The 27,950-nt window shown below is 42.8% G+C and overlaps 4 protein-coding genes and 1 non-coding gene across 9 annotated transcripts; 2 read left to right on the top strand and 3 right to left on the bottom strand.

Moving 5' to 3' along the window:
* The first annotated feature begins 25 nt into the window (after positions 1–25).
* Positions 26–15,158, top strand: LRR1 (leucine rich repeat protein 1). Of its 2 annotated transcripts, none has more exons than XM_019923952.3 (4): positions 26–642; positions 3,998–4,099; positions 6,207–6,928; positions 12,615–15,158. In XM_019923952.3, exons 1-4 carry the CDS (start codon positions 430–432, stop codon positions 12,853–12,855), a joined length of 1,278 nt encoding a protein of 425 aa, XP_019779511.1. In that variant the 5' UTR covers positions 26–429; the 3' UTR covers positions 12,856–15,158. The 2 variants fall into 2 exon arrangements, with proteins under 2 accessions (XP_019779511.1, XP_019779512.1); XM_019923953.3 differs by having other exon boundaries at positions 36–642; positions 4,001–4,099.
* RPL36AL (ribosomal protein L36a like) lies at positions 15,077–16,428 on the bottom strand. 2 transcript variants are annotated; one of them, XM_019923950.3, is made up of 2 exons: positions 16,290–16,428; positions 15,077–15,522 (listed from the first exon to the last, which is right to left on the bottom strand). In XM_019923950.3, exon 2 carries the CDS (start codon positions 15,489–15,491, stop codon positions 15,171–15,173), a length of 321 nt encoding a protein of 106 aa, XP_019779509.1. In that variant the 5' UTR covers positions 15,492–15,522; positions 16,290–16,428; the 3' UTR covers positions 15,077–15,170. The 2 variants fall into 2 exon arrangements, with proteins under 2 accessions (XP_019779509.1, XP_019779510.1); XM_019923951.3 differs by lacking the exon at positions 16,290–16,428 and adding an exon at positions 15,864–16,001.
* Positions 16,429–16,510: 82 nt separating this feature from the next.
* On the top strand, positions 16,511–19,041 carry MGAT2 (alpha-1,6-mannosyl-glycoprotein 2-beta-N-acetylglucosaminyltransferase). The gene has a single exon (XM_004332736.4). The coding sequence runs from the start codon at positions 16,976–16,978 to the stop codon at positions 18,314–18,316; it is 1,341 nt and encodes a 446-aa protein (XP_004332784.2). The 5' UTR covers positions 16,511–16,975; the 3' UTR covers positions 18,317–19,041.
* Positions 19,042–19,300: 259 nt separating this feature from the next.
* Positions 19,301–27,842, bottom strand: DNAAF2 (dynein axonemal assembly factor 2). Of its 3 annotated transcripts, none has more exons than XM_019923947.3 (3): positions 24,066–27,842; positions 22,134–22,277; positions 19,301–21,341 (listed from the first exon to the last, which is right to left on the bottom strand). In XM_019923947.3, the coding sequence occupies exons 1-3, from the start codon at positions 26,151–26,153 to the stop codon at positions 20,838–20,840; spliced, it is 2,736 nt and encodes a 911-aa protein (XP_019779506.2). In that variant the 5' UTR covers positions 26,154–27,842; the 3' UTR covers positions 19,301–20,837. The 3 variants fall into 3 exon arrangements, with proteins under 3 accessions (XP_019779506.2, XP_019779507.2, XP_033707062.1); XM_019923948.3 differs by having other exon boundaries at positions 24,483–27,842; XM_033851171.2 differs by having other exon boundaries at positions 24,265–24,398.
* A 13-nt stretch (positions 27,843–27,855) lies between these two features.
* Positions 27,856–27,928, bottom strand: TRNAG-GCC (transfer RNA glycine (anticodon GCC)). Its single transcript has one exon. It is a non-coding gene; the product is annotated as a tRNA-Gly (tRNA).
* Positions 27,929–27,950: the final 22 nt, after the last annotated feature.

The raw sequence follows: 27,950 nt of genomic DNA, 5'->3' as shown, positions 1-27,950 counted from the left end.
CTTAGGAAACTCAAGGACCCCACGTGTGCGTGCAGCGCATTAACGGTCAACAGCGGAAACTAGGACTCGGCCCCAAACTATAAGAGTTGCGTCCGTCAGCGCGCGCTCCCGGGAAAGGACGTGGCGCCCCCGCCGATCGCCGGTTTCGGGAGACGCGCGCCGCGTCCTCAGGTGGTAGGTGTCCGCCCTCCGCGGGCCGCAGCCACAGTGCGGACTTGACCCTGCAAGGGAGAGGGGACGCCGCCCGTTCCCGCAGGACTCGTGGAGCCGCTGTACAAAGAAACCGGAGACGTCGGCACCACGAGCAGGCAGGCAGATCCCCGAACAGCCGCGTGCTCTAGGACCCCGGCGGCGGCGCGGCGCGGCGCGGCGAGAAGGGGGAAGTTTCAAAGCCGAGAGGTGGCAGCTGGTTGCTGGGGCTACGGCGAGATGAAGTTGCACTGCGAGGTGGAGGTGATCAGTCGGCACTTGCCGGCCTTGGGACTGAGGAACAGGGGCAAGGGCGTCCGCGCGGTGTTGAGCCTCTGTCAGCAGGCGCCCAGGACTGAGCCGCGGCCCCGAGCGGGGGGCGAGCGGGGCGGCCGGCACCACGCTTGCCTGTTCATTTCCACTCTGAAGGACAAGCTCGGGACCCGCTATGAGGTGCGTGAAGCAGGCAGGTCAGGGGTGGCAGCCGGGCGCTCTTGCCCTAAGCGCCCGACTGTTCCCGAGGCTGGACTCCGTCTTAGGGGTTCCTGAGCGCCCGGCCCCGAACCCCATGACCACCCGGACCCCGGCGTCTCCCTACGGACCCCGAGGAGGAACGATTTTGAGAGTGCACGTCTTATTTTTCTTGCCCATTTCTGCGACTTTGTATTGACAGCCTTGCTGTTTAGTTGCAGATAGCAGCCCCGCCCCTTTAAAGCCTTGGAAATTTCGGCCTGCCGGATTAAACTATAAACGAAGCATCAGTCCAGTTTGGGGGAACTGTAAAATGACTACTCTTTGGTTCAGTAGATTCTGTTTCTCCACAGGCTTTTCGCTAGTTTTGTCTGTTTGTTGGTTTGTTTTGTTTGTTTTAAGGTTTTGTAGGGTGTTTCTAAGGTCGTTAGGCCAGATTAGTACAGTAGTAAAGCAGTAGTGCTTGGGTTGCATCTTGATATTTTTATTAAAGTTACTGGTTACTGCATCTCTCTCTCTTTTATTTCTCCTCAAATGTTTGATTTCCTAAGTCTTGATTTGTTAGGTCCAAGACTTTTTCGTATCTACCTAGCAGTAGTAAACCCTCCAGAAGAAGTTGGAAGTTGAAGTGGAATTTTTTGAAATAGAATTTTTAAAGTGCAAGTTTTATAAAATCCTTTTACGTTGATTACCAAGCACGTTATTTTGTGAAAATGACTGGAATAGTTTTGTGCCTACTATAATAAAATTGAGGGGACAATTCATCACCCACCATTGCATCTGACTCTTGACTGGACTTTATACAATTTCTGAGATTATTTCCCTTACAGTGTTTTACTCCTCAGTGAATACTCATAGTTGAGGAAAGGAGTTATTGCTGTTTCATTCAGAGCCACATAAATGTTTGATGTGAGTAGTTGAAAGTCTAAATAATTCCCCCTTTCCATGAAATCAATTCGTATAATTTTTCGAATTAAAGGGACTTTAGAAATCACCCAAATTTTAAAAGTTAGAAAACTGTTAGGTGACAAAAGCAAACTCATAACCAGAATTGGGTCTCCCTTTTCTCCCTGTTGTCTTCCCTAAAACCTATCTTTTCATGCCCAGCTTAGGTACTGCCTATTTTCAGAGTCTGTTATGATCTCTCCTTTAAAACGTTTATTGCACTAATAGTCAGTAGCTGACCTAACCAAAATTTTATTGTAAACTGCTAGGTGAAGACTTACTGTGTGCAGGGTGCAGTGCTAGATACTGTGGGAAATAAACCTGATTTAGTCACTGTTTTTCCAAGACCAGAAAGGGAGAAACAGAAACCACCACTTATAAAGGTGGGCTATGATAAGTGCTGTAATAAAGGTAGAAGCAGAGTAGTATAATATCAAAAATGAGATCAATTCTGATTAAAGGTCTTGAGAAAGTTTTGTAGAAGAGGTGGTGCCACAGGGCTTGGGACATAGTAGGTGTCAAGTAAACATTTATTGGTTGAATTAAGGTGGTTTTGTCCTGGGCCTTGAAGAGTAGGTATTAGTGCTCAGTATGGAAGTATCTCGGGGCTCTTTCTTACAACCCTCTGTCCTGACTTCAGCTGTCATCCATTTGACTGTGATTTCCAAATATGTTCTTTAGCTAGTCCTCTCCGTTAACTTCCAACGTGAGCCAGCTACCTACTGGAAATCTTCACTTGGATGTGTAGCAGTATTTCAAACTTAAAATATCCCCAGATTAATTTTCCTTGCCATCCCTAACCCTGCTTTTCCGACAGTCTTCTGCAACCCTTTAAGTAGTATTCTGCCCCATCCAGACACCTTAAAGCCTTTCCCTCCCCACATCCAATATATTATTGAATTCTTTCAATTCTACTTCCTAGGTAGCTTTCATATTTTCATACCTCCTTCCATCCCAGCTGTAATCTAAATCACCATTGTCCCTTGCCTCGCTAGTTTCTTAAAGGATCTTCCTACTTCTACCGTTGTCTTTTTCCATCCCATTCTCCCCGTCCCAAAGTTCATTCTTACACTGTAGTTAAAGGAAGCTTTTCCAAATGTAGACCTAATCATGTTCCTATCTTAAAGTCAGTCAGTGGATATCACTGTTCCTAGGATAAAATCCAAAATTCTTAATATGGTTTACAAAATCTTTCACCATCTAATCTCTGTTTACCTCTCTAGGCTCACCTGCCTCTTTTCACTGGATCTTTCAGGTGCACTGAACATCTTTCAGCTCCTCACAGCTACCAAGCTCTCTTACCTTGAAGGCTTTGAACACATTGTTCCATCTTCTTGGTATGCTACCTGCTGTGTCTTCCCCCAGTATCTTCAGTTGCCTAACATCTCTTAATCCTTCATTCTTACCTTTAAGGTCACTTTCATACCCCTTCGCTAATAAGGTCTTACAGCAGCCTGTACTTCCCTTCTTTTAATATTTGTTATGCTTGTAATTACTTGTTTAATAACTGTCTCTTATGAGATCGCCAACTTGATTAGTGTAATTACCATGCTGCTCTTACTTACCACTGTTGTCCCAAGCCCCCTGTCATAGTAGCTGGTACATAGTGGCTTCTCAATAAATAGTTGCTGCATTGAAGTCTGAAGCAGAAGCAACATTAGTCATTAAAAATTTTTGAGCAGCTGTTATGTGTCAGTCACTTTTCTGGCTCCAGGGAAATAAAGGTGAACAAAGGAGACAAGATTCCTGCTTTCACTGAGTTTATATCTTGTGGGAGGCATGCCCACCCCAGACTAATGGGCTGAAGTTAAGAAGGCAAGTAGCTGCTATTGGCAATGGGAGAAAAGAAACATTCTCCTCAAACACAGGGGTTTCTGTTTTCGAAGAAGAAAGAGTTACTGGACAGGTAGAACAATTATGTCTTTTTTTGTGGCTGTATCGGGTCTTCGTTGCAGTGTGCACGCTTCTCATTGCGGTGGCTTCTCTTGTTGCGGAGCACGGGCTTTAGGTGCATGGGCTTCAGTAGCTGTGGCTCGCGGGCTCTAGAGCGCAGGCTCAGTAGTTGTGGCGCATGGGCTTAGTTGCTCTACGGCATGTGGGATCTTCCAGGACCAGGGCTCAAACCCGTGTCCCCTGCATTGGCAGGCGGATTCTTAACCACTGCACCACCAAGGAAGGCCCAGAACAATTATATCTTACCAGATGCTAGATAAGGAGTGTAAATACCCCAAAAACCACCCAAACAAAAACCTTTAAATCTTAAAACCACAGAACACCCAGACTTAAGAACTAAAGGCCAAACCAAACCTGGCAAAGTGACTGGCACATTCCAGTTGTAATAAATATTGAATAACAGTACCTGGTTTTGTCCTTTTTTCCCATTGGTTTTAAGCAGCTAAAGGAGAACATTGAGCAGTTCTTCACCAAATTTGTGGATGAGGGGAAAGCCACTGTTCGGTTAAAGGAGCCTCCCGTGGATATCTGTCTAAGTAAGGTATGGTATTAAAAACGTTAATGCTTAGACTGGTTGACTGTAAAGAGAATAGAGGCTCTTTTAGGATCCTGATACCCACATAGCTGAACAGAGACAGTCACTTGCTGGTATGTTTGAAGAAGTGACGGCAGTTTCCCTGGCATGCATGTATGGCCTCTAAAACGGCAGAGTCAGTCTCAGAAAAGTTGCCCAGGATGGGAAGGAAAACTGGGTTTGCTTCTGTGCCCAAGATGGCCTCAGGGTGTTCTTAGACAGAACTCTATAAGGCAGGTGGCACAGGTCTACGTTTTGCCAGCTGAATCACAGGTGATGAATCTAAATTTGGTGTTAAAAAAAAAGAATGAAATACAATTAGAAACACTTCAGGGGGTATTTTACTTACTATAATCACTTTTTAAAATACATAAACCATTAGAATAAAAAACTGTTTTCTTCTTTGCCTTACCTCACTTTTTCCTTTTCCCCCTTCCCAGAGGGTAGGAGCAGTGATCTGTTCAACCTTGCGGTATCCTTAACCCCAAGGCACGTGCTTTGTAAACATTAAAAGTTTAATAACTGTTTAAGGTATTTGTATTGAATGGAGGTGTTTTGTCCTACCTCCTCCTGTTCTTGTGGTTTTTCATTTTCTCTTATATTCAGCCTATCTTTCCACTAACTCCTTCTACCTAAAAACAAGCTGAGAGGTCTTACCAATTTAAAAAGTAGAATAGACAAATTTCTGGAAAATCAAGGCTAAATCTATTGGCTCCACTTTCTTGCTATCTCTTTTGACCTCTGCTTTCACTGGTTACTCACAAAACACTGCCTCAGAGATCAGTGATCTCTCTCCCATTTGCCAAATCACATTGCCGTTATTTCTTATCCTTTTTGAGCTCTGTAGAACTCGACACTGATGACCACTCTGGACCTACTGGCTGGACTACTTCACCCAGGTCACCAGACTTTCCTCACTCCACTTGACTGTGTATACTGCTGCCAAAATAGCTCTTGTCCTGTAATTCTCAACTCAAAATTCTTCAGTGATTTCCCACAGCCTGATCATTCTATCCTCCTTACCTTGGCATCAAGCTGATCTGTAATCTATCCCCGTACTATATTTCTTCTCTTTTACTGCTCTACAAAGCTCCTACATTCCAACCAAATAGGATCATATACTTAGTTTCCCAAACTTGCTGAAAGTTCACTAGTCCTTCACATATAAACTTTATGAAACTTCTAAAGTGTCCTGCAAGTATTAGTTATTTTTATTGATGACTTAGTTCACATACCACTTTACTAGTGATTTCTATGTCCAGCTGGAAGCAGTCTCTTGCTTTTGATGTTTTTTAGTACTTTTGGCATTGAGTGCTATTTGGCCTTGCTTTTTTTTTTTTTTTTTTTTTGCGGTACGCGGGCCTCTCACTGTTGTGGCCGCTCCCGCTGTGGAGCACAGGCTCCGGATGCACAGGCCCAGCGGCCATGGCTCACGGTCCCAGCCGCTCCACGGCATGCGGGATCCTCTTGGACCGGGGCACGAACCCGCGTCCCCTGCATCGGCAGGCGGACCCCCAACCACTGCGCCACCAGGGAAGCCCTGGCCTTGCTTTTGACAGGGCCGTTGCTTTTCACAATTCCTAGTGTTTGTGAATAACCCCCCCCTAGGTGTTTTGCAGTGCACCGCACTACCTTATTCTATCTCAGAGGCACTGGAGATTTGGGTCAGTTCATCTTTTCTTTTTTTTTTGACTTTGGTTACTAAGTTTAAGTAACTTTTTTTGTGTTTTTTTTTTGGATTATAGTCGTTGGGTCAGTTCATCTTAAACCCAAATCTTAAGTGGAATCTTTTCATGCTTTCCTGTTTTATTTTATACTCTTATGGCTCCCCCTGTGAACAGTTTTATTTAGCGTATGTCTCTCAATATAATTTTTTCAAAAACGTTTAAAGTTTTTTGTATCTGTATTGAAATTTAGTGAAAATAGAATACTAAAAAAATTTGTACAGCCATTTTCAATAAATGATTGCATGATTTGCATATATAACTTTACAGACTTTGTTTAGGATAGATTAGCATGGATGCATTATCTAAAATGGAATTTATAATTGTACAACTTATTTTTATGTATTCAGGCCAATTCCAGCAGTCTAAAGGGTTTCCTTTCAGCTGTGAGACTGGCTCACAGAGGCTGTGATGTTGAGGCACCACTTTTAACCTTCACACCAGTGAAGACTTCAGAATTTGAAAAATTTAAAACTAAGATGGTTATCACATCCAAAAAGGACTATCCTCTAAGCAAGAACTTCCCCTATTCTCTGGAACATCTTCAGACTTCTTATTGTGGGCTTGCCCGGGTTGATATACGTATGCTTTCCTTAAAAAACCTTAGAAAATTAGACTTGAGCCACAACCATATAAAAAAGCTTCCAGCTACAATTGGAGACCTCATCCACCTTCAAGAACTTAACCTGAATGATAATCACTTGGAGTCATTTAGTGTAGCCTTGTGTCAGTCTACACTCCAGAAGTCACTTCGGAGTTTGGATCTCAGCAAGAACAAAATTAAGGCACTCCCTGTGCAGTTTTGCCAGCTCCAAGAGCTTACAGATTTAAAACTTGATGATAATGAATTGATTCGACTTCCTTTCAAGATGGGACAACTGACAAACCTGCGTTTTTTGTCAGCGGCTCGAAATAAGCTTCCGTTTTTGCCTAGTGAATTTAAAAATTTATCTCTTGAGTACTTGGATCTTTTTGGAAATATTTTTGAACAACCAGAAGTCCTTCCAGTTATAAAGCTGCAAATGCCATTAACTTTATTGGAATCTTCTGCGCGAACCGTACTATATAATAGGTAAGCCTTTAATAGCATCCTGGTATTCTCATCATCCTCAGAGTAACAAAGTCTTTAACATAGCTTATGACGCTGTGCACAATGACGCTTTGCTCCAGTGGCCGTCTTGCTGTTCCTTACCTCTGTTTAGAATGCTTTTCCTCCAGAAAGTCTCATAGCTTACTTTCTCACTTCAGTTCTCTGCGCAAGTGGCACCCCAGAAAGGTCTTTCCTGACTACTCTATCTAAAGTGTTATCCCCCACCCCCTTACATTGCTTGATTTTTTTGTCATAGGATTTATTACCTGGAATGATACATATTTTTTAACATTTGTTCGTTTTCTGTCAGATATTCTCACTAGAATGTAAGATCCATGAGGGCATGGACTTTGCCTTATTCTCCACTATTTCCCTTGGGTCTAAAATGTGATATCTATCCCCCATACCTGCAATATGTTAGGGAATGAATGAATGAAGAATGAGTGAGTGAGTGAGTGAGTGAATAAATCAATGAATGACATTGTTTCTCAGAGTCTGGTTCCCTGACCAGCAGCATCAGCATCACCTAGGAATTTGTTAGAGGTGCAAGTTCTTGAGCTTCACCTCACACTGGCTGAATCAGAAATTCTGAGGGTGGGGTCCGGCTCTCTGTGTTTTAACAAGTCCTCCAGGTATCTCTGATACAGTCTAAAAGTTTGAGAACTCCAATCGGACATAGTGGTAAAGTGTGGTCTTTGGAGTCAGACTTAGGTGTGATTTCTGGCTTCACCCCTTAGTGTGGCTTTAGCAAGTTATTTAACCTCTTTGATTGAATCTCATCTGTGGAGCAGGAACAATAATACCCACTTTACAGAGTTGTGAAGATAAATGATCTAATGTAATGGCAAAGCATTTGGCATATAGGAGGACTCAGTAGCTCCTGGTTCTCTTCCCTTGTCTTTGAACACTAACTGCAGTTGGTCATGAGACACCAAATTCCAGTTATTCATTTTATTCAGGCTTTCATATAGGAGTGGAGGCTAAGATGTGAACCAAATTACTATTGAGTGCTTATAAAATGGTAGGAGCACCATATTTTGAAGAAGAGATTCTTAACTTTTTTTTAGTGGGGAGAGACTCTTAAAAAAAGAAAAATGACAGAAGTTATGGGCCTAGAAAAATGCACACATGAATAAACACAGACTTTGGCGTACAACTTTATAATGCTCATAGACCCCACTGAAACCCAAGCCAGTCTTTCCTTGTCACCATCCCTAGCTTAAGAGCTCTTATCCTAAAGCAGTGGTTCTCAAATTTTACTTCACATTTAGAATCACCTGAGGAGCTTCAAAAAATTCTGATGGTTAGTCCGCACCCCAGACTTATTAAATCAGAATGTTTGGGAGGGGACTTCCCTGGTGGCGCAGTGGTTAAGAATCCGCCTGCCAATGCAGGGGACACGGGTTAGATCCCTGCTCCGGGAAGGTCCCACATGCCGTGGAGCAACTAAGCCTGTGTACCACAACTACTGAGCCTGCACTCTAGAGCCCGGGAGCCACAACTACTGAGCCCGTGTGCTGCAACTACTGAAGCCTGGGCGCCCTAGAGCCTGTGCTCTGCAACGAGAAGCCCGCGCACCGCCGTGAAGAGTAGCCCCCGCTCACCACAACTAGAGAAAGCCCACGTGCAGCAACGAAGACCCAACTCAGCCAAAAATAAATAAATAAAATATAAATAAATTTGAAAAAAAAAAAAAGAATGGGAGTAGGACCCAGTATTTTTCTAACTCCCCAGGTATTCTAATGCATGGCCAGCTAGGATTAAGAACCGCAGCTTGCTTTTCAAACTTTAAGTGCATTCACATCACCTGGGAGTCTTGTTTAGCAGCTTCTGTTTTAGAGGTCTGTAGTAGAGATCTCCTTTTTTTTAATTTATTTTTATTTTTAACATCTTTATTGGAGTAGAATTGCTTTACAGTGGTGTGTTAGTTTCTGCTTTATAACAAAGTGAATCAGTTATACATATACATATGTTCCCATATCTCTTCCCTCTTGCCATATCTCTTCTCTCTTCCCTATCTTCCCTCTTCCCATATCTCTTCCCTCCCACCCTCCCTATCCCACCCCTCTAGGTGGTCACAAAGCACCAAGCTGATCTCCCTGTGCTATGCGGCTGCTTCCCACTAGCTATCTGTTTTACGTTTGGTAGTGTATATATGTCCATGCCACTCTCTCACTTCGTCCCAGCTTACCCTTCCCCCTCCCCATATCCTCAAGTCCATGCTCTAGTAGGTCTGTGTCTTTATTCCCATCTTGCCTCTAGGTTCTTCATGACATTTTTTTTCTTAGATTCCATATATACATGTTAGCATGCGGTATTTGTTTTTCTCCTTCTGACTGACTTCACTCTGTATGACAGACTCTAGGTCTATCCACCTCACTACAAATAACTCAATTTCGTTTCTTTTTATGGCTGAATAATATTCCATTGTATACGTGCCACATCTTCTTCATCCATTCATCTGTCGGTGGACACTTAGGTTGCTTCCATGTCCTGGCTATTGTAAATAGAGCTGCAGTGAACATTTTGGTACATGACTCTTTTTGAATTATGGTTTTCTCAGAGTATATGCCCAGTAGTGGGATTGCTGGGTCGTATGGTAGTTCTATTTGTAGTTTTTTAAGGAACCTCCATACTGTTCTCCATAGTGGCTGTATCAGTTTACATTCCCACCAACAGTGCAAGAGAGTTCCCTTTTCTCCACACCTTCTCCAGCATTTATTGTTTCTAGATTTTTTGATGATGGCCATTCTGACTGGTGTGAGATGATATCGCATTGTAGTTTTGATTTGCATTTCTCTAATGATTAATGATGTTGAGCATTCTTTCATGTGTTTGTTGACAATCTGTATATCTTCTTTGGAGAAATGTCTATTTAGGTCTTCTGCCCATTTTTGGATTGCCTACATTCCAGGCGAGGCTGCTAGTCCATGAACTACACTTTGAATACAAAGGCTCTAAAAGTAACTAAGGGCTCATTGTTTTAAGGCAGTGATCCTCAGAAGTTGAGAGTGCATCACAATCATGCTTATTGTAACACAGTACTTACTAAAGCAGATTGCTGGTCCCCACCCTCAGAGATTCTTACTCAGTAAATTTGGAGTGGGGATGAAACTGCATCTATAACAAGTTCCATGGGAATGTTGATGCTGCTGCTCAGGGGACCACACTTTGAGAAACACTGGTTTAAGGCATTGACTCTTAACTAGGATTTGAGAATTACCTATTAAATGACAATACATGTAAGTACCTAGAACAGTGTCTTGTTCATAATAGGTCCCAATAAATACTTATTGGATGTATAAATACAAGTAATTTGCTTCTCTGGCAATTAAAAACCAATGTTGTTATCATTAGTTGTGGAGGAGTTCCTAAATAATATAGATGAGAAATATATATCTAGATTTTCTGGTAATCTAGGTCCTAGATTCTACCTCAGACCAACTAGTTCAGAATCTCCAGAGATGGACCCCTATTGTATGTCATGTATTTTTTTAAATCTCCAGAAGTGATACTGATGATTCAGGTTAAGACCACTGATTTGTGAGAAACATGTGTCTTTTGGAAATGTACTTCTCCCGAGTTTCTTGTTCTGTGTTTTCTCTGAGACTTACATATGAAAAAAATATATATATTGTACTTATTCAAATTTGAAAATTATGTCCAAATGAGAAATACTATAAATGGTTACTGATGATTTGAAAAGATCATAACAGATGGCTGACTCTGATCTTTACTAAAGTATAATTTTGCATGTTTTGAGCTCCCTTGTTTTAAAAAGAATATAGATCCAAAGCCATGAGAACAGCATCTGTTATCTAGCTATTGATAAATTGTCCTAACTGGGACTTCCCTGGAGGCACAGTGGTTAAGAATCCGCCTGCCAATGCAGGGGACACGGGTTCAATCCCTGGTCTGGGAAGATCCCACGTGCCGCGGAGCAGCTGAAGCCGTGCGCCACAACTACTGAGCCTGCACTCTAGAGCCTGCGAGCCACAGCTACTGAAGCCCGCACACCTAGAGCCCACACACCAAGAGAAGCCACCGCAATGAGAAGGCCGCGCATTGCAACAAAGAGTAGCCCGCACTCATCTCAACTAGAGAAAGCCCTCGTGCAGCAACAAAGACCCAATGCAGCCAAAAATAACTAAATTTATTTTTAAAAAAATTGTCCTAACTACTGGTTATAAACATAAAGTTATAGTCTATTAGAAAAATATGTTGTAACTTAAATTATGTTGGATAGAAAGTACAGTTTTTAACTGTTTCCTGTTTCCTTAGACTATAACCAATAGCCTGGAATGTAAACATTGTTACTTACACAAGTAAGTAACTTGTGAAAAAAATTGTTACTTACACAAATAATAAATTCGTACATGTGAAAAAATTAAAAATTGCAAACAAGGCCAATACCAAATCCCTTAGGAAGAGTAGGCCACTATTTTTGATTTGATGTGTATCTTTTCAGACTTTTCTAATAGGGTTTTAAACTCCAGTTTAAATTATAATAGTAGGTTTTATTTATTTGTTGAAAAAGATCTGAACACCTATTATGTGCCAGCCTAGGTACTAGAGAAACAACAAAGAGAACAGTGTGGGGGAGACGCAAAGTGATGGCCGTATGGCTGTGTTTAGGGTGGAGTAGCGAGCTGGGAGGTGGGCAGGCAACCTCAAGAAACTGTCTCTTAGTGTCTTGTAGATGAGGGTTTTGAGTTTGACTTGATTTGATTTTTTTTTTTTGACTTACTTGGATTTTAATTGTATTGGGCGCCATTGAAATTTTAAGCAAATTTTAAGTGAATGAATTTAAGCAAGGTTAAATTGCTTACTTGGCTACTAAAGTAAAACTAATGTCCCAAACAACATGTGTTTTAAATTTGTTTCACATAGTTTAAAATTCCCTTTTGAACATTTGATGCCTATGAGAGTATATGGATTGATTGATTGATTTTTAAATTAATTTATTTTTGGCTGCGTTGGGTCTTCGTTGCAGTGCGCGGGCTTCTCATTGGGGTAGCTTCTCGTTGCGGAGCATGGGCTCTAGGCACGCGGGCTTCAGTAGTTGTGGCTCGCGGGCTCTAGAGCACAGGCTCAGTAGTTGTGGCACACAGGCCTTAGTTGCTCGGCGGCATGTGGGATCTTCCCAGACCAGGGCTCGAACCCGTGTCCCCAGCATTGGCAGGCGGATTCTTAACCACTGTGCCACCAGGGAAGCCCCTATATGGATTTATTTAAATAAATGTTTCTTCACAGATAGAACGAGTAATTCTCTCATTATCATTTATAAGAATTGTATGACAGAGCCATACGTTTAAATTATGTTACACTGGTCATACAGTATAATTATATAAAGGACAGATGGCTCTTTCATTGTATTCAGTGGGTTATGCTAATTAAGTGGCAGTGCTAAAAGATACTTTATGGAGTGGTATAGATCCTCTTAGGTTTACAAAATATGTCATATGCTGTTACTTAGTATATTTTCCCCATTTGTACCAGTTAGGAAAATAAAACAATATATTGAGTTAATTAAGAGTAATTTTATTTTTTCATTGTTATAATTTCAGTGTCCAGTAATTCATGAAGTTTTGAAGTTTGAATCTAGTACATGAAGTTTTGAATCTAGTAACACATTAAAAACTATTTTTAAAATATTTTTTTCCAATAGGATTCCATATGGCTCTGATATCATTCCTTTCCATCTTTGCCAAGATTTGGATACTGCAAAAACGTGTGTTTGTGGAAGATTCTGTCTAAGTTGTTTTATTCAAGGAACTACTACCATGAACCTACACTCTGTTGCTCACACTGTGGTCTTAGTAGATAATATGGGTGGTACTGAAGCACCTGTTGTCTCTTACTTCTGTTCTCTAACCTGTTATGTAAATTCCTGTGATATGTTAATGTAATAAGTGATACCACAAAAAGAAATTTCATTTAGTTACAGGCCAATTTGGGACTCACTTATTGTTTACATGTCAAATTGGAGAAAGGGAAGCTTTTCTTGGGTTTTGTATACTTGCTTGAGGGGAAAAATGCGTTAGTGTAACATTTTCGATCATTTGGCTGTAATATCTTAATTTCATTAAAACCTAATTTTATTGTGGTGTTAACTTTTATCAGCTTATTGCACTTGTGTTATTTCAGCCTAGTGTTTCCAGAATGGGTTGTGGGGCTATTTTTTAATGTTAAAACAGATATTGATCCCAACCACTCTGGTCATAGAATTTTCTTATCAGTTTTCATCTTGCGTTTCAGTTAAAGAAATTGAATTTCTAGGACTTCCCTGGTGGTCCAGTGGCTAAGACTCTGCTCCCAGTGCAGGGGGCCCAGGTTCAATCCCGGGTCAGGGAACTAGATCCCATATGCCACAACTAAGACCCAGTGCAGCCAAATAAATAAATATCAAAAAAAAAAAATTGAGTTTCTGTATGCAGAAAATATACTTTGCACTAATATAGTCTAAACTGTAGTGAGAACTTGTTTGATATGAAACTACATATAAGTTTTTAAGCACTTTTGTGTTTTTCAGGTATATTATTCTAAATATATATGGAATTTTATATTCACCATACATAAAGTAGGAGTTGCTTTGGACAGACTTAAGCTTTTACAAGTTTTATAATATTAATTCCATAATCTTTGTTGTGATTTCTAAGATTTTTAATTTTTAGGGCTGGAATGAAGTTTTGGGGTTGGGTGGGAGTAGCAGAAAATTGCTACGTTTACTAAGTTCTGTATTATATGAGGGTGGTTCTTTTTGTTTTAGTCACTTAATATGTTTAAGTTTTTTAATTAAAAAACTGATAGCAATATATCAGCCACAATATACCAGCTAAAGGATGATTAGGATTTGAACTAGAGCAGAGGATATATAAAAGGAACCAACTTAAAAGAATCTTGGAAAATGGAAGCAGAACTGTTTCATTCTCCTCATTCCCACTGTCTTTCAAATCAGCCTCTCTCCTAGATCGCTGCAACAGTGTCAGAACTAGCCTCTGGGAACAAAGGAGGGGAAAGAGTGTTAAGTATCTGGAGAAAAATCCTCTCTGTGAACCTAGATCGGGGATTTCCAGCCCAGGCTTTATACTGCCTTCTAAAAGTTAATTCACTTTTGCTCTTTAAAACTAAGAATTCTGTAATTAAGTATCTTAGGATTTTCTGAACTCATAAATTGGTGAGACATTGCCTGAAAATATTATAAAACTATATTAAAACGTGGTTCTTTAAAAAGTGAAGTTTTGTGGCATAGTTAAAATTTAGTGCATATCTGATTTTTACATGTTCCTGTAGAAAGACAGTTATTTCTTCATCAATAAATGTAGATATAAAAGTCTGTTGGGGGGCTTCCCTGGTGGCGCAGTGGTTGAGTCCGCCTGCTGATGCAGGGGACATGGGTTCATGCCCTGGTCCGGAAGATCCCACATGCCGCAGAGCGGCTGGGCCCGTGAGCCATGGCCGCTGAGCCTTCGCGTCCGGAGCCTGTGCTCTGCAACGGGAGAGGCCGCAACAGTGAGAGGCCCGCTTACCGCAAAAAAAAAAAAAAAAAAAAAGTCTGTGTTGGGAATAAGTGCCCACCATGTTATTCCTACACCCTAGCCCTTTGCATTCTTGCTCATCTACAAGCCATCCCCATTGTAAGCATCTTAGCCTAAAATTCATTTACAAAAAGCAGGGTCTTTATTTTTGGCCGCATTGGGTCTTTGTTACTGCACACGGCTTTCTTTAGTTGCGGTGAGCGGGAGCTACTCTTCCTTGCAGTGCACGGGCTTCTCACTGGATGGCTTCTCTTTTTGCAGAGCTCGGGCTCTAGGCGTGTGGGCTTCAGTAGTTGTGGCGCATGGGCTTAGTTAGTTGCTCTGCGGCATGTGGGATCCTCCCGGACCAGGGCTTGAACCTGTGTCCCCTGCATCAGCAGGTGGATTCTTAACCACTGTGCCACCAGGGAAGCCCACCTTCTTTTTATATAAATACAAGATGCCAATTTTTGTGGAACTAAATTTAAATAATGAATTAGATAAGAGGATGAACCTTAGTTCACTTACAAATAATTTACCATTATTTCTTTAATTTACAGCCAAATTAGGCCTGTGATTTTACTTATATTTTAAAAAATACAAAAGATTTGAGTAAGAATATCACTGTATTTATTCTCATACAGGCAATTTTTCTATAACTTAAACATTTTGCTCTCAAAAATAGAAGAACAAAAGATTCCCAAAGCTTAGAATTGGATCACTTGGCCCTTTCTCTTCTTATCTCCTCCGAGTTCAAAATGCTTGCATCTCTTAATGGCCAGCATCCTCTTGGACCTGCAGTTGGGCTCAACACATTCAAGCCTCAGTACGATCTTCTTTGTGGTTTTAGCCTTCTTCCGGAAAATTGGCTTTGTTTGCCCACCATAGCCACTCTGCTTCCGATCATAGCGCCTCTTTCCCTGGGCATACAGGGAATCTTTGCCCTTCTTATACTGGGTCACTTTGTGAGGCTGATGCTTTCCACACTTCTTACAGAAAGTCCTTCGGGTTTTAGGTACATTGACCATCTTTGCAGTAGAGGTGTCTTCACGATGAAAACTGTTGTAAAATATTTAAAATACGGCAGCAAACGTTAAACATTTTGAAAATTCAAGTGTTTTATAAATATTTATAGGAAGATAACATTACACAAGTCAGTAACGTATAACTGCACCAAGTATTCTTTTTCCGTATGAGTAAATGCACATGTACGTGCACAGCTTTTGGAAATCCTTAAATTATTGGAGCATTTATAGAATGAAACTCACTGAAAAACATCAAGAGCAGCAAACAGCAAGAGCAGCAACACAGGGACGCCCAGTACAGTTTCCCCCACAAAGTGGGTTCCTCTGGGGCTTAATTTACCGTGGCCCAACAACTAAAGCGTAGTGGTGTGATACCTGATTTTCTTCGGCAGAGAAAGAAGGCCGAGGCTAGAGTTTATTTTCGCCTCTCCGCGCACCCTCTCCTTCCATGTTCTAGCTCCCGGGCATGCCCGACTCGGGGCGCGGTGTAGAGCCACCTCCACGGCCCGCCCCGTCCCTTCTCCGAGAACCGCATCAGCCTGGTTTCACTTTTCCCTCCGAAGCATCGTCATCCTTTCCTCAGCAGCCCTGAAGGCTGACGTGTCCCTAATAAGTGCCTCCCGGCCCAGCAGCCGCCTTGCGAGAGCCCCTTTCCGGAAGGGAGAAGCCCGTTTTTGAAATCCACCAACCAAGGCGGCGGGCCTCGCCCTCCCTCTCCTACCAGGGCCCACACGGCCCAGCCCTGGATCCTGAGCACTGGGGACTCCAGCCGGAATCGCCACCGCCCCGTACCCCGCTTACCTGGAAAACCCGCGTCCACGCTCCGGCCTCGTTCTGCTCACGCCTCACAGGAAAGGAAGGAACGCCCCGGATGTAGGAACTGAGCCTGAGCGACCGCGCTGCGGCCCAATAGGCAGCGGGCGGCGACGGCCGTGCGTCTCCAGACTCGACCGGGAAGCGCCAACCGACGGCCCGAGGGGCGGGGCGGAGGGGTGTGGGTCCGGGGACCGCGGCGTACGGCGGGCCGGTCGCTGGTTGTCAGGACAGTCACCGCCGGAGTGGGGCGAGGGTACGTCCCTTGGTCTGAGACGCCCGGGGCCGCGTAAAGATGAGAGCACAGAGGACGCAGGGCCGCTGGAAGCGCAGGTAACGGAGCCGGAGTGCGGTGGGGCCGCGACAGGCTTCTTCCGGGACCCGTGCTGGATGGAGAGGACCGAGGCGACGCCGTGCCGCGGCTCCTAGCGGCGGGGCCGGTGCCCGAGCTGCAGCTGCCAGGCGACGATGTGTGGAGCCCGGGCGGCGCGGGGGAGCTGAGAGCCTTCGGGCCCCAGGACCCCCGGGGCCCGGGATGAGTTAGCGAGGACAGCCGCGCGGGCCAGTTCCGACTGCTGCAGGCCACGGCCGCCGCCCGCCCGCCCCTTCCGCGCCGGAGCCTCTAGCTCCTTTCCGCGCCCGTCTGCCTGCCTGCGCTCCTGGCGCCGGAGACCATGAGGTTCCGTATCTACAAGCGGAAGGTGCTGATCTTGACGCTCGTGGTGGCCGCTTGCGGCTTCGTCCTCTGGAGCAGCAATGGGCGACAAAGGAAGAACGAGGCCCTCGCCCCGCCGCTGCTGGACGCCGAGCCCGCGCGGGGTGCAGGCGCCCGGGCCGGGGACCATCCCGCCGTGTCCGTGGGCATCCGCCGGGGCTCCAACGAGTCGGCGGCTCCGCTAGTCGCGGCGGCCCCGCACCCCGAGGTGGACAACCTGACGCTGCGGTACCGGTCCTTAGTGTACCAGCTGAACTTTGACCAGACGGTGAGGAATGTAGGTAAGGCCGGCTCCTGGGCCCCCCGAGAGCTGGTGCTGGTGGTCCAGGTGCACAACCGGCCTGAATACCTCAAACTGCTGCTGGACTCACTTCGAAAAGCCCAGGGAATCGACAACGTCTTCGTTATCTTTAGCCATGACTTTTGGTCGACCGAGATCAATCAGCTGATTGCTGGAGTGGATTTCTGTCCGGTTCTGCAGGTGTTCTTTCCTTTTAGTATTCAGTTGTACCCCAACGAGTTTCCGGGCACTGACCCCAGAGATTGCCCCAGAGACGTGGAGAAGAATGCAGCTTTGCAGATGGGATGCATTAATGCTGAATATCCCGACTCCTTCGGCCATTATAGAGAGGCCAAATTCTCCCAAACCAAACACCACTGGTGGTGGAAGCTGCATTTTGTATGGGAGAGGATCAAAGTCCTTCGAGACTATGCTGGCCTCATACTTTTCCTAGAAGAGGATCACTACTTAGCCCCTGACTTTTACCATGTCTTCAAAAAGATGTGGCAATTAAAGCAGCAAGAGTGTCCTGAGTGTGATGTTCTCTCCCTGGGGACCTATACTGCCATTCGCAGTTTCTATGGCGTTGCTGACAAGGTAGATGTGAAAACGTGGAAATCCACAGAGCACAATATGGGTCTGGCCTTGACCCGGGATGCCTATCAGAAGCTGATTGAGTGCACAGATACTTTCTGTACTTACGATGATTATAACTGGGACTGGACCCTTCAGTATTTGACTGTATCTTGCCTTCCAAAATTCTGGAAAGTGCTGGTTCCTCAAGTTCCTAGGATTTTTCATGCTGGAGACTGTGGTATGCACCACCAAAAAACCTGTAGACCATCCACCCAGAGTGCCCAAATTGAGTCACTCTTAAATAATAACAAACAGTACCTGTTTCCAGAAACTCTAACTATCAGTGAGAAGTTTATGGCAGCCCTTTCCCCACCTAGGAAAAATGGAGGGTGGGGAGATATTAGGGACCATGAACTCTGTAAAAGTTATAGAAGACTGCAGTAAAAAAATCACAATTACAAAAGCAAAAGTAGTGACAGTCTTCTATTTTTGATATTTGTCCAAACAGAATATACAATTGAATAAAAGGGTTTAGGAACTGGTTTCTGCTTTAGTACAACAACAACAGAATTCTCGTAAAAGGTGTCCCAATATAGTAATCTTTTCCTTTTATGTCTGATTAAGATGTAAAACAAGTTTTCATTTTGAGAATTGCGTTTTAAAGCTCAATGTGTATCTGCTAAAGGTAATCATTATTGTTAATTGATAAGAAAGAAGAGGAGAAATTTTATTTAAATTGCATCTATTAATCTTTTTATCCGGAACTTTGTACACTTTTCCACGTTCAAGACTTCAAGTACAGCAGAATTTATTTAAAATTGTCATATTAGTAAAAAGTATTACAATCAAAGTGTTAAGAGTATTAATGGAACAAGCCCAGCTTCACTCTTGACACAGTTACTAGGAAGGGATTGTTTCACTGGTTTTATAACTGGAAAGTTATGTTAAACACCCTGTCAGAACAGAGTCATTTTCAGTATTAAAGATTCCTGTATTATTGTGTTAAGATTTGCCGTGCTTTGGAACCTTCATAGAACACACTTTCTTTTGGAATGTATTTGATTGATAAGAAAGTTTAAACACTGTTTTCACCTCAATGTAGAAATACAGTGGTTTTTTTTTTTTTCTTTTAGTGCTGCCAAAATAAAATACTCATTTTTGCATAAAAAGATTCCTGATCATTTTGCAGAATAAATTTTTACACCAAAATCCAGTAAAGACATTCTACAAGGTTTAAAGTTAGCATTACATATTATCTGTACATTGTATAACTGAGTTTGAAATAAAGAAAACCCAGCTCTTGACAGTGCATCCCTTTGGAAGAAACTGGCTTTCAAATTAGCCAGGCATAGATAATGAGCAATAAAAAGCTGCTGTGTAAGTGAAGTACAGCCAGAAATGATACAAAGTTCAGTCCTGCCAAAGTGAAACATGTTCTAGTGCCAGCTTTATTTTAACAGAAATCGTACTTTTTAAAAGGACAGACAGTAAATAATAGGAAGCAGGCTTAAAATTTACTCCATATTTAACATGAAAGTTTTCCTTAACAGTATATAATTGTATTCAATCATAGACTACTTTCTGTGTAGGTACTGCAATAGTCATTTTAATCTAAGAAAACTGTGTACCTAATGGACAGTCTCAAAACTATTATTCCATCAAATTAAGATTCCTATTATGGTTGAAAAATGTATATGGTCATCTACAATGGAGCAAATAGTTCTCTTGCTTTATGAGCTACCTTTATACTGCCCTCAGCCCTCTGGTTCCAGGTTTTACTGGGGTTATAAATGTAAATCAGAATAAACTGCTAGGCTTCGTACCAGTTTTTGGTGCTCTGACCTGACCTCCCTAGTTCAAAGGACTAAAGAAATTAGTTTCCGGGACTAAGGTAAGGCCAGAGGTTTGAATTAGTAGCTGTTTTTGGAACAGAAATAGATCAGCTCAAGGCCTTGGGGTCAGCGATTAGATCAACAAATATTTTCCTTTCTATATTGTCTTTCATGTTGTCCTAAAATTTTTTGTGAGGAAAAAAAATCTGTTGGGATTTTCTCCTGGCCTCAAATAAAAATACTATTCCACAAAATTCGTAACTTAGCCACTGTTGATAAATTATCTGCTGCCCTCTTTTAGGTGTTATAAAAGAAATTGATTAGAAAACACTAGCTCTTGTTGTTTTCATGTAATAATATAATGAAGACAATTTTCCTATTGGAGCAAATTCTTAGACAATTTGTCCTGTTCTAAAATTTGTAAATTAATTCTATAAAACCAAGGGATGTTTGAATAATTTCCAAAAAATTATTTTAAAATTTTGAATTTTCAAGGTCATTAACAAATAACCTGTTATTTATATATATATGTATACACACATATATATACATGGTGACATATATGAGAAGAGTAAAATACACAGTTGAAGCAAAAATACTAAATTTCAGTGTATTTGTATTGTTTGGATCATTTAATATTGGTTAGTAAAGTTCTTTCAGAATCTCTATGACAAGCATAAGTACATCCTATTTAGTGAGACAAATGCATAGTTTTGAGATTCTCCTCCCACCAACACATGCACTCTAGTGTGCTTCTAGTTAATTGCATTCTTTAGAAATACTCTTTGTGACAGACACAACTTTTAATGAGTATTTATTTTGAAATTTTATTAAAGTAATGGCAAACAAAAGCCAAAAACAGCACAGAAGTAAATATAAATAGGTTGTATTAAAACTAAATGTTTAACTATTAGAAAAAATATACATCAGAGGAATCACAAAACTTATTTCCATAATTAAGGAAGCTTTGTATAAACTCTACATGCAAAAAAATAAATAGCTTCAGTTTCCCCATGAGAATAAAAATTGCAAATTTTATACTTTCTTGAATACCTTTGGTTTTAAGATAGTAAACAGTCTATTTTTAGTCCATAAGTTTTTACTCAGCCTTTAAATTCTAAGATGATACAGAATTAATCCAAGTCATAAAGCAAAGAATTCTGAAAACTGAATGAGCAATGAGTCACATGATCTTTAATAATCTGCACACGACCATCTTGCATATTGGTTTCCTTTATGTTGTCAAAACCAGGTGTATTGTGAACTTCAGTTTTGTTCAGTAATGAAGATAGGTGATCTCCATCTAATTCTTTCTCTTCAGTTATTACTGGTTCTTTTAAATTATCTTTTTCATCATTTGAGTGAGCAGCACTTTTGTCTTTTATAAATTCAGGTTCCATTTTTGACTCAGGTTGCTGAGACTTTGCAAACGGCTTTTGAGAAACATCAAGGGCCCCTTGTTGCAAGCATGCAACTGAACCACAACTGTCTGTTTCTAGTACTTTGACTGGTACAGATGAATTGGAATCAGCTGAGGTAGTAGCATGCTGTAGACATTCTTTTTCAGTTAGATGACTTCCTTCATTGACTCTTTCTTCCTTCTCATGAAGCTGCTCAGAGTTACTACATTCTTGCAACTATGTCAGGAGAAACAGCAAATTAATAATTCCTTGAAACAAATAGAAAAGTAAATTGTACCCGCTGGAAACTTTTTTAAGTTGTGAAGGAATAACCCAGTAGACTTACAGATAGGCCCTCTGGCTTCCCCCTCAAAGTCATTCTCCAAATGCTGCCAGTCATATTTTAATCATACAAACCTGGCATTGATTCTCTGATTAAATACTTTCATTGACCCTTCATCTCTTTCAGGATAAAATAATCCTGGCCTACAAACCTTTTAACATGGCCTATAAAACCCATTAGCAGTCATTCTTATAAGGGCATTCTTGAATTTCTTGAATTTTCTTGTATTTCTGTGATTCTTTAGAGCCTCTTTCCCCTGAATTCACATTACAAGTCAATTGTCCTAGTTACTCATTTGTGTCCAATACTGAAGACTATAAAAATAACCAAACTTAAGTTCAACTAGAAAGAACAAACTGGATGACATAGTTCCCATGGTTTGAGAGTCAAAAAAAAGCTGTTTGTCCCTGGACTAATACTCATAATTCCCAAATGTTAGTTTCTCTCCATTCCTCACTGAACAGTTATTTTGGGATTAAAGGAGATAACATAAGTGAAAATGAACTGCAGATGTTTAATAGTAAAATACATATAAAAAAGTCTTTATTCCTCTTAACATCACTCTTCCCAGCCATCATGTCCACTTAGTTTAAAGTTATCATATAAAGAAATCAAGAATTAAGTTATCTGTTAGGCTTCAACCTTGTCCCAAATCACGACTCTATAGAGCCCACCAAAATCCTTACCTTTGCATGTATTTCAATCTTACTATCAGTAACCTGAAGAACTTCAATTAATGGTGGGGTTAGGGGCATTGTCTGTTTGAATGGAGGGCTCAGGACCTCTTCAAGAAACTCATTAACGTTTTCTTCACTGACAAATAACCTTTCCTAAAATAAAAAGAGAAAAAAAAATTCTACCTTATTGGTCATACTTGACAGAGTTGTATCTAAAACCAGCTCATAAAAGTTCTCACACAGTTCAGAATTGCACTTTTAAAATGTTTATTTTAATGTTATTCCTATGCTGTTTTGGCAAAAGAAAACTGAGTATTGTACAGAGCAATAAGAACAGCAGGAGTACACACATATATAGGAAAAGACCCTAGAAGACAAGTCTTAGTTCCTTTTCTAGGTCTCTATTAAATCTGAGGTATGTTTTCCCTCCAAGTAATCTTACTTACAAATTATCTTCCTTTTTTTCCCCCTCTATTTTGTAAGAATAACATCACCTCTAGAGTTATAAATGCAGTCCAAGCTAGAAAATGCAATTTAATTTTAGAACACTTCCTAATGAGTCAGCAAAAGATACACAGACAGGATCTATTTAATTTTGTGTGACCAGTTTGCCTTTTAGTTTTTGGCTAGGTAAGAAAATACATTCTTTAGTATTCTCTCAAATGCTTGTCCATATAGTTTTTTTTTCCCACATTGTGAGTTATTTTCACATTTATTAAAACAATTACAGGAAAACGACTGCCCTTTCCTAAATTTCCCCTTCTGATGACATAAACAGATAGTCGATTTCATATTTTATATTCTCACAAAGTATTTTACCTAGCCCTGGCTATTTACTTTACCATTTTTGGAGGTTTTCAAATTAACCACTTCTCACAGAAGATACACCTCATAAAATAAAAATTTAACTTATTAGCAAATTTCTAGAAAAATACAGGAAGAAGTAAAACTTCCTGGCAGGTTAAAGCCCAAGGCCCCAAACTTAATTTTTAATATATAATCTGTGCAACTAGTGTTGTGAATTTGGGAATTTAACCCTTGAATATCTTAAAAGAGCTAAAAAAAATTTACATGTAACATTGATACAAACCTCAATCAAAAATACCAATTGTTCACTTATGAGTTTAAAAAGTTCTATAGAACGTCAAACTTTTTTTTTCCAGTATTTGCCAATAGTACTGGAATATTGAATCTCAAGATCCTCGGTAATCTGAAAGGTATAGTAGCAACTACAAAATGATATCCTAGGTAAACCTGATAATGCACAGCCCCAGTTTTTGCCCAAAAGAGATGTAGCTGATGTGATGTTGGTACCAACAAAGGCTTATATCACACTTCGTTAAATGCCAGCCATTGTGTCAAGTACTAGCAGGGAACAGATTAAAACAGATGCAAAAAGAGGTAACTTCAATGTAATATAACGCCCACCAGAAAACAACCCCACCAATATCAGCGACTGAAATTAAGCAGTACCATATGGCCGAGAGGGCAAGGGATTTAGATTCACACCTGCGAGTTGGTTTTCCTACAAAAGAACTGTGTGGCACAGGCTGAGTTACTTTTGCTCTCCGGAAGTAAACTATTTACTTTCTAAGTTTGGAAAAAGCTATTTACCAACTTAAAATATGGCCATAATAGAATGCCTCTTAAACCTATTTGTGTCACAACCCCTTTGAGAATATGACTAAAGTTACAGCCCTTCTCAAGGGCAACTGTGAAGATTTGAAACCCATCCACCAGAGAGGATGCGTTAAGTTTTTTTCGTTTTTTTCAATATGCGTTTAAGTGTACTTAACATCTTTCATCAAGTGCATTAATTTCAAGTCATCAGGAGAGAAGTTATAATGGAAAATCCTTTGTTTAGGATAAACTGAGAGTGTGCCTGTGATAGCAAGTGGAACAGAATATTTCAAATATTAGGACTCTAGAAAGAACTGTTACCTCCAAAGAATCGTTGTTTAAACCATAATACCACTCTCTCCACTGTCCATGGCACTCTGGAGATTTGGCCAGTCCTATCACTGCATTGTTTGAAGAAATGCTAACCACTGGTTCTTTGGTATTCAACTTATTCTCTGGAGTAAATTGCAAAACGAAGGAATAATAAACTAAGTCTTGGGTGGAGAAGGACAATTTGTACCAGAGCGGGGTCACTTCCCCTTGAAGACTTTGAGGCTGGATCCAAGGCACTTGAATGAGCAGAGTCAGGGATTCTTCATCCTGATTACACTGCAAAGGCGGGCACAGAGGTTCCCCGCGGTCGGTGCCGGGACCACTCATGGCTCGATCAGCTGGCTCCCTGCGGGTGCCTTCCCGGCCCTCCAGCGCCTCCACGCCGAGAGTTCGGCGCGCACTCACTTTTCCTGCAGAAGACCCCCTGTCAAGGTCCCCGGATGAAGTACTAGGAGCGCCTCCGCCACCGTCCCCAGGTGAGTTCCCAGCTCCGGGAGGCGGCTCCTCCCGGATGCCTGTTGTTGATCTCTCTTGCCCGCTGAAATCCCGCTCTTCGGGTGCTGAGACGTGCTCCTCCCCGGCGGCGTCCGGGGTGGTGATCCCGGCGTCTGCAGTCCAGCCTCGGTTGGGATCCGAGCCTTCGTCCGCCCCACCAACCCCCGCCGGGCCCGCCTGCCCCTGGTGAGCGGAAGCGCAGGGCGCGCAGTCAGTTCCGGGCCGGTCGGCGGCCTCTTCCGGGGTCGCGGCGGGCTCCGGGTGCGTGGCGGTCGGCGCCACAGGTAGCGTGACCACCAGCTGCCGCCGGGCCTTGTTGAATTGCGCCTTGCCGCAGCTGTCATCCACCGGGTACGGGAGCGAGAGCCGCAGCCGGTAGTCGGGTTTCCTCGAGTCGAGGCACAGCAGCTTTCCCGTCACCTCCAGCGCCGCCTGCTCAGCCGAGCGCAGCAGCGGCAGCTCGATGGTGACCACGAGCTCCTGGGGTACAGTACTGGGGGCCGAGTCCCGAGAGCAGCGGTAATCCTGGAGGTCCACGTGGTGGCGCTGCACCACGCTGTAGCTAGGCTCAGTGGGGGCGGGCTGCAGGACGGCCTCCGGATGGGAGGGCGCCTGGGGCCTGGGGAACGCAGCGCTCCCGGCGGCCTCCGGGTACCGATAGGGGTAGGGGAAATCGGGGAGAGGGCTCTCCGGCTCCCCCTCGGGCCGGGCCGGGGAGCCCCCCGGCAGGGGCGTGCGTAGCACGGCGGCCTCCGGGGTCCCCTTGTACTTGACCTTCAGGGTCTTGGCATTCCTGCGGTCCAACTTCACGCCGAACTGCTTCTCCACGGCCTCCAGGGCCGTGGCGTCCAGCATCTGGCGGAAGCGCTCATGGCGTCGGGCCAGCGCAAGAGCGTCTGGGTGGAAGACGACGTCGTAGACGGTGTAGCGCCTTCCGCGGCCCCCAGCGTACTCGCGGCCCGGCGCCAGGCTGTAGGGCAGAGACCACTGGCTGCCGGATGCCGCGGCCCCGGAGCCGGGCCGGCTGCTGGGCGCGCACACCAGCGCGTTGCTGCACACGTTCACGAAGCAGCGCCGGGTCCCATCCAGGCTGGTGCGCAACACGTGGCCCGGTTCCGGGTGCACGAACCGCACCTCCACCCCGCGCTCACGCTCCAGGGCCGTGATTTCCTCCTCGTAGCGCCGCCGGTTCTCGGGGTCCGTAAGCTCCTCGGCGTACTCGGAGAACATTCGCCGGAACTCCGGGTCCTGGAAGGCGGAGGTGAGCTGCTGGACCTCCTCTCCGCTCAGATCCAAGTCTTCCAGCGGCGAAGAGGTTGCCGCCTTGGCCATACTGCCCCTCGGCTCCTTGCCCAGGGGCCAAGGGAGATGAATCTGAGACCGAGTGGGAGGAACGCGTCGTAGAGTTGCTGGTCTGCGGTGAGTGAGGCGGCGGAGGTCTGTAACCGCCAGAGAATTGAGCCTCGGGCAGCGTGTGCTCGTTGCCATAGTGACACCACCAACTGCCGGGAGGAGGGGCAGGAATAGGGGTGACGGAAATATCAGAAATAGCCTTAGTTTCCTCAAACCAACATTATGCATTTTTTAGATTCCTGTGCCATGGTGCAGTTACCTCTGCAAAATAACCATCTGAATAATTGTCATAATTAACAGTATGATGTACGTTATCCATTGTTCACAACACTTCAAGGTAGACCTAATCCCCATTTCACAGATGAGAAGATAGGACCTGAGAATTTACCTGACGAAAGTTACAAAGCTAATACATTCACAAGCTGTGATTCTAACAACTTTATATGCTTTATTCACTTCGCTAAACCAGCATTTCAGTCTCCTAGATATTTCACCAATTTGCCCTGTTTACAACTCTCATTTGGTGCAAGAGATATTACGGGCAGTCTATTCATAGCCAATGATCAGTAAACATATGACTTCGTTAATAATAAAAATGCAAATATAAGATACTGCGTATCACCTATCAAAATGGAAAAGGCTTTTTTTAAAAACAATTACTGTATTTCCTTGGAGTGGTAGAATTATATTAATAAAACCTTTCTAGAGAGTAGTTTGGTAGCTGTATAAAAAGCCTTTAGAACATGCATACTTTTTTTGATCCAGCAATTCCAACTTTGAGAGCATGCTCAAGAAACATTGATTCTAAAAGTTTGGGAAGAAGCTAAGAATTCAACAGTGGGACTGGTTGAGCAGATTTTGGTACAGCCATGCAATGGGATTCTATGCAGCCATTCAAATAGATATTATAGAGTCAAATAGAATCCCTGACTCTATTTATTGATTGGGGTAGTTATTAATTGGTAGTTGTTAAATCCAGTGATCATTTTTCTGTTCTCATTTTGTTGAAACTCTCAGCAACATTTAACACAATGTTGGCATTACCTCAATGTTGAGACACCATCCAAGTTTCTCTCCTACCTCATCACCTGCACTGGCACTTCCTGGTTTCCCCACACTGAGACCAAGTGTTGGCTTTTCTCATAGCAGAGAAATCTCAACCTACTCCCGTCTTGTGTGATCTACGTGGCCCCTGAGGCATAATGTCACATGATGGTGCCTCATACTCAGATTTCTGCGGTGTGGTCAGCCGGTCAGCCGTGCTTCAGCTGATTAAACACCAGGTCGGGGAGCACACCACCTCTCTGTTCCCCAGAGTATTAGCCCTGGATAGCCTTGCAGTGCTGTTTCTCTGCTAGCCCATTTTTCAGACCTCTGCTTCCTTTTCATTTCCAGACAATGTCCACCTTCACCTGATTCTAGTTCCTGTCTTATTCTAATAATTATTGCCTGATTCTGGCAACTTACCAGCTCGTACATAGTTAACTGCTCTGCTTCATCTTACGTCACCTTGCTCTGCTTCATCTTACGTCAGGATATAGTAATATCCTGAAACAAAGATTTTCACTATCATTAGAATAGATTCTGTGACTTGAAATTTAAACAATTTGCAATTCTTGAATATACTATTAAGACTTATGGTGAACATTAGCGTGTAACTCGTACAGAAATAATGAAACTTAAATTTTTAAACACAAATGTATACTTGGATTATATATTTTTACACATTTTCATATTTTTCCTAAAAGATTATGCAGAAAATATTTTTCCTATAAAACTATAAAGTATACTATCATGTTTATTTTATTTTAAAAAATATTTACTTATTTATTTGGCTGTGCCGGGTATTAGTTGCAGCATGTGGGATCTTCGTTACCGCGTGCAGGATCTCCACAGCGGTGTGCGTTTAGTTGCCGCGTGCAGGATCTAGTTCCCTGACCAGGGATTGAACCCGGGCCCCCTGCATTGGCAGCACGGAGTCTTCACCACTGGACCACCAGGGAAGTCCCCATCGTGTTTACTTTA

The sequence above is a fragment of the Tursiops truncatus genome, chromosome 2, assembly GCF_011762595.2.
Source record: "Tursiops truncatus isolate mTurTru1 chromosome 2, mTurTru1.mat.Y, whole genome shotgun sequence".
Classification (NCBI taxonomy): Eukaryota; Metazoa; Chordata; class Mammalia; order Artiodactyla; family Delphinidae; genus Tursiops; species Tursiops truncatus.
Note: the sequence above shows the minus strand (reverse complement) of the source record. Positions and strands in the feature narration are given on the sequence as shown.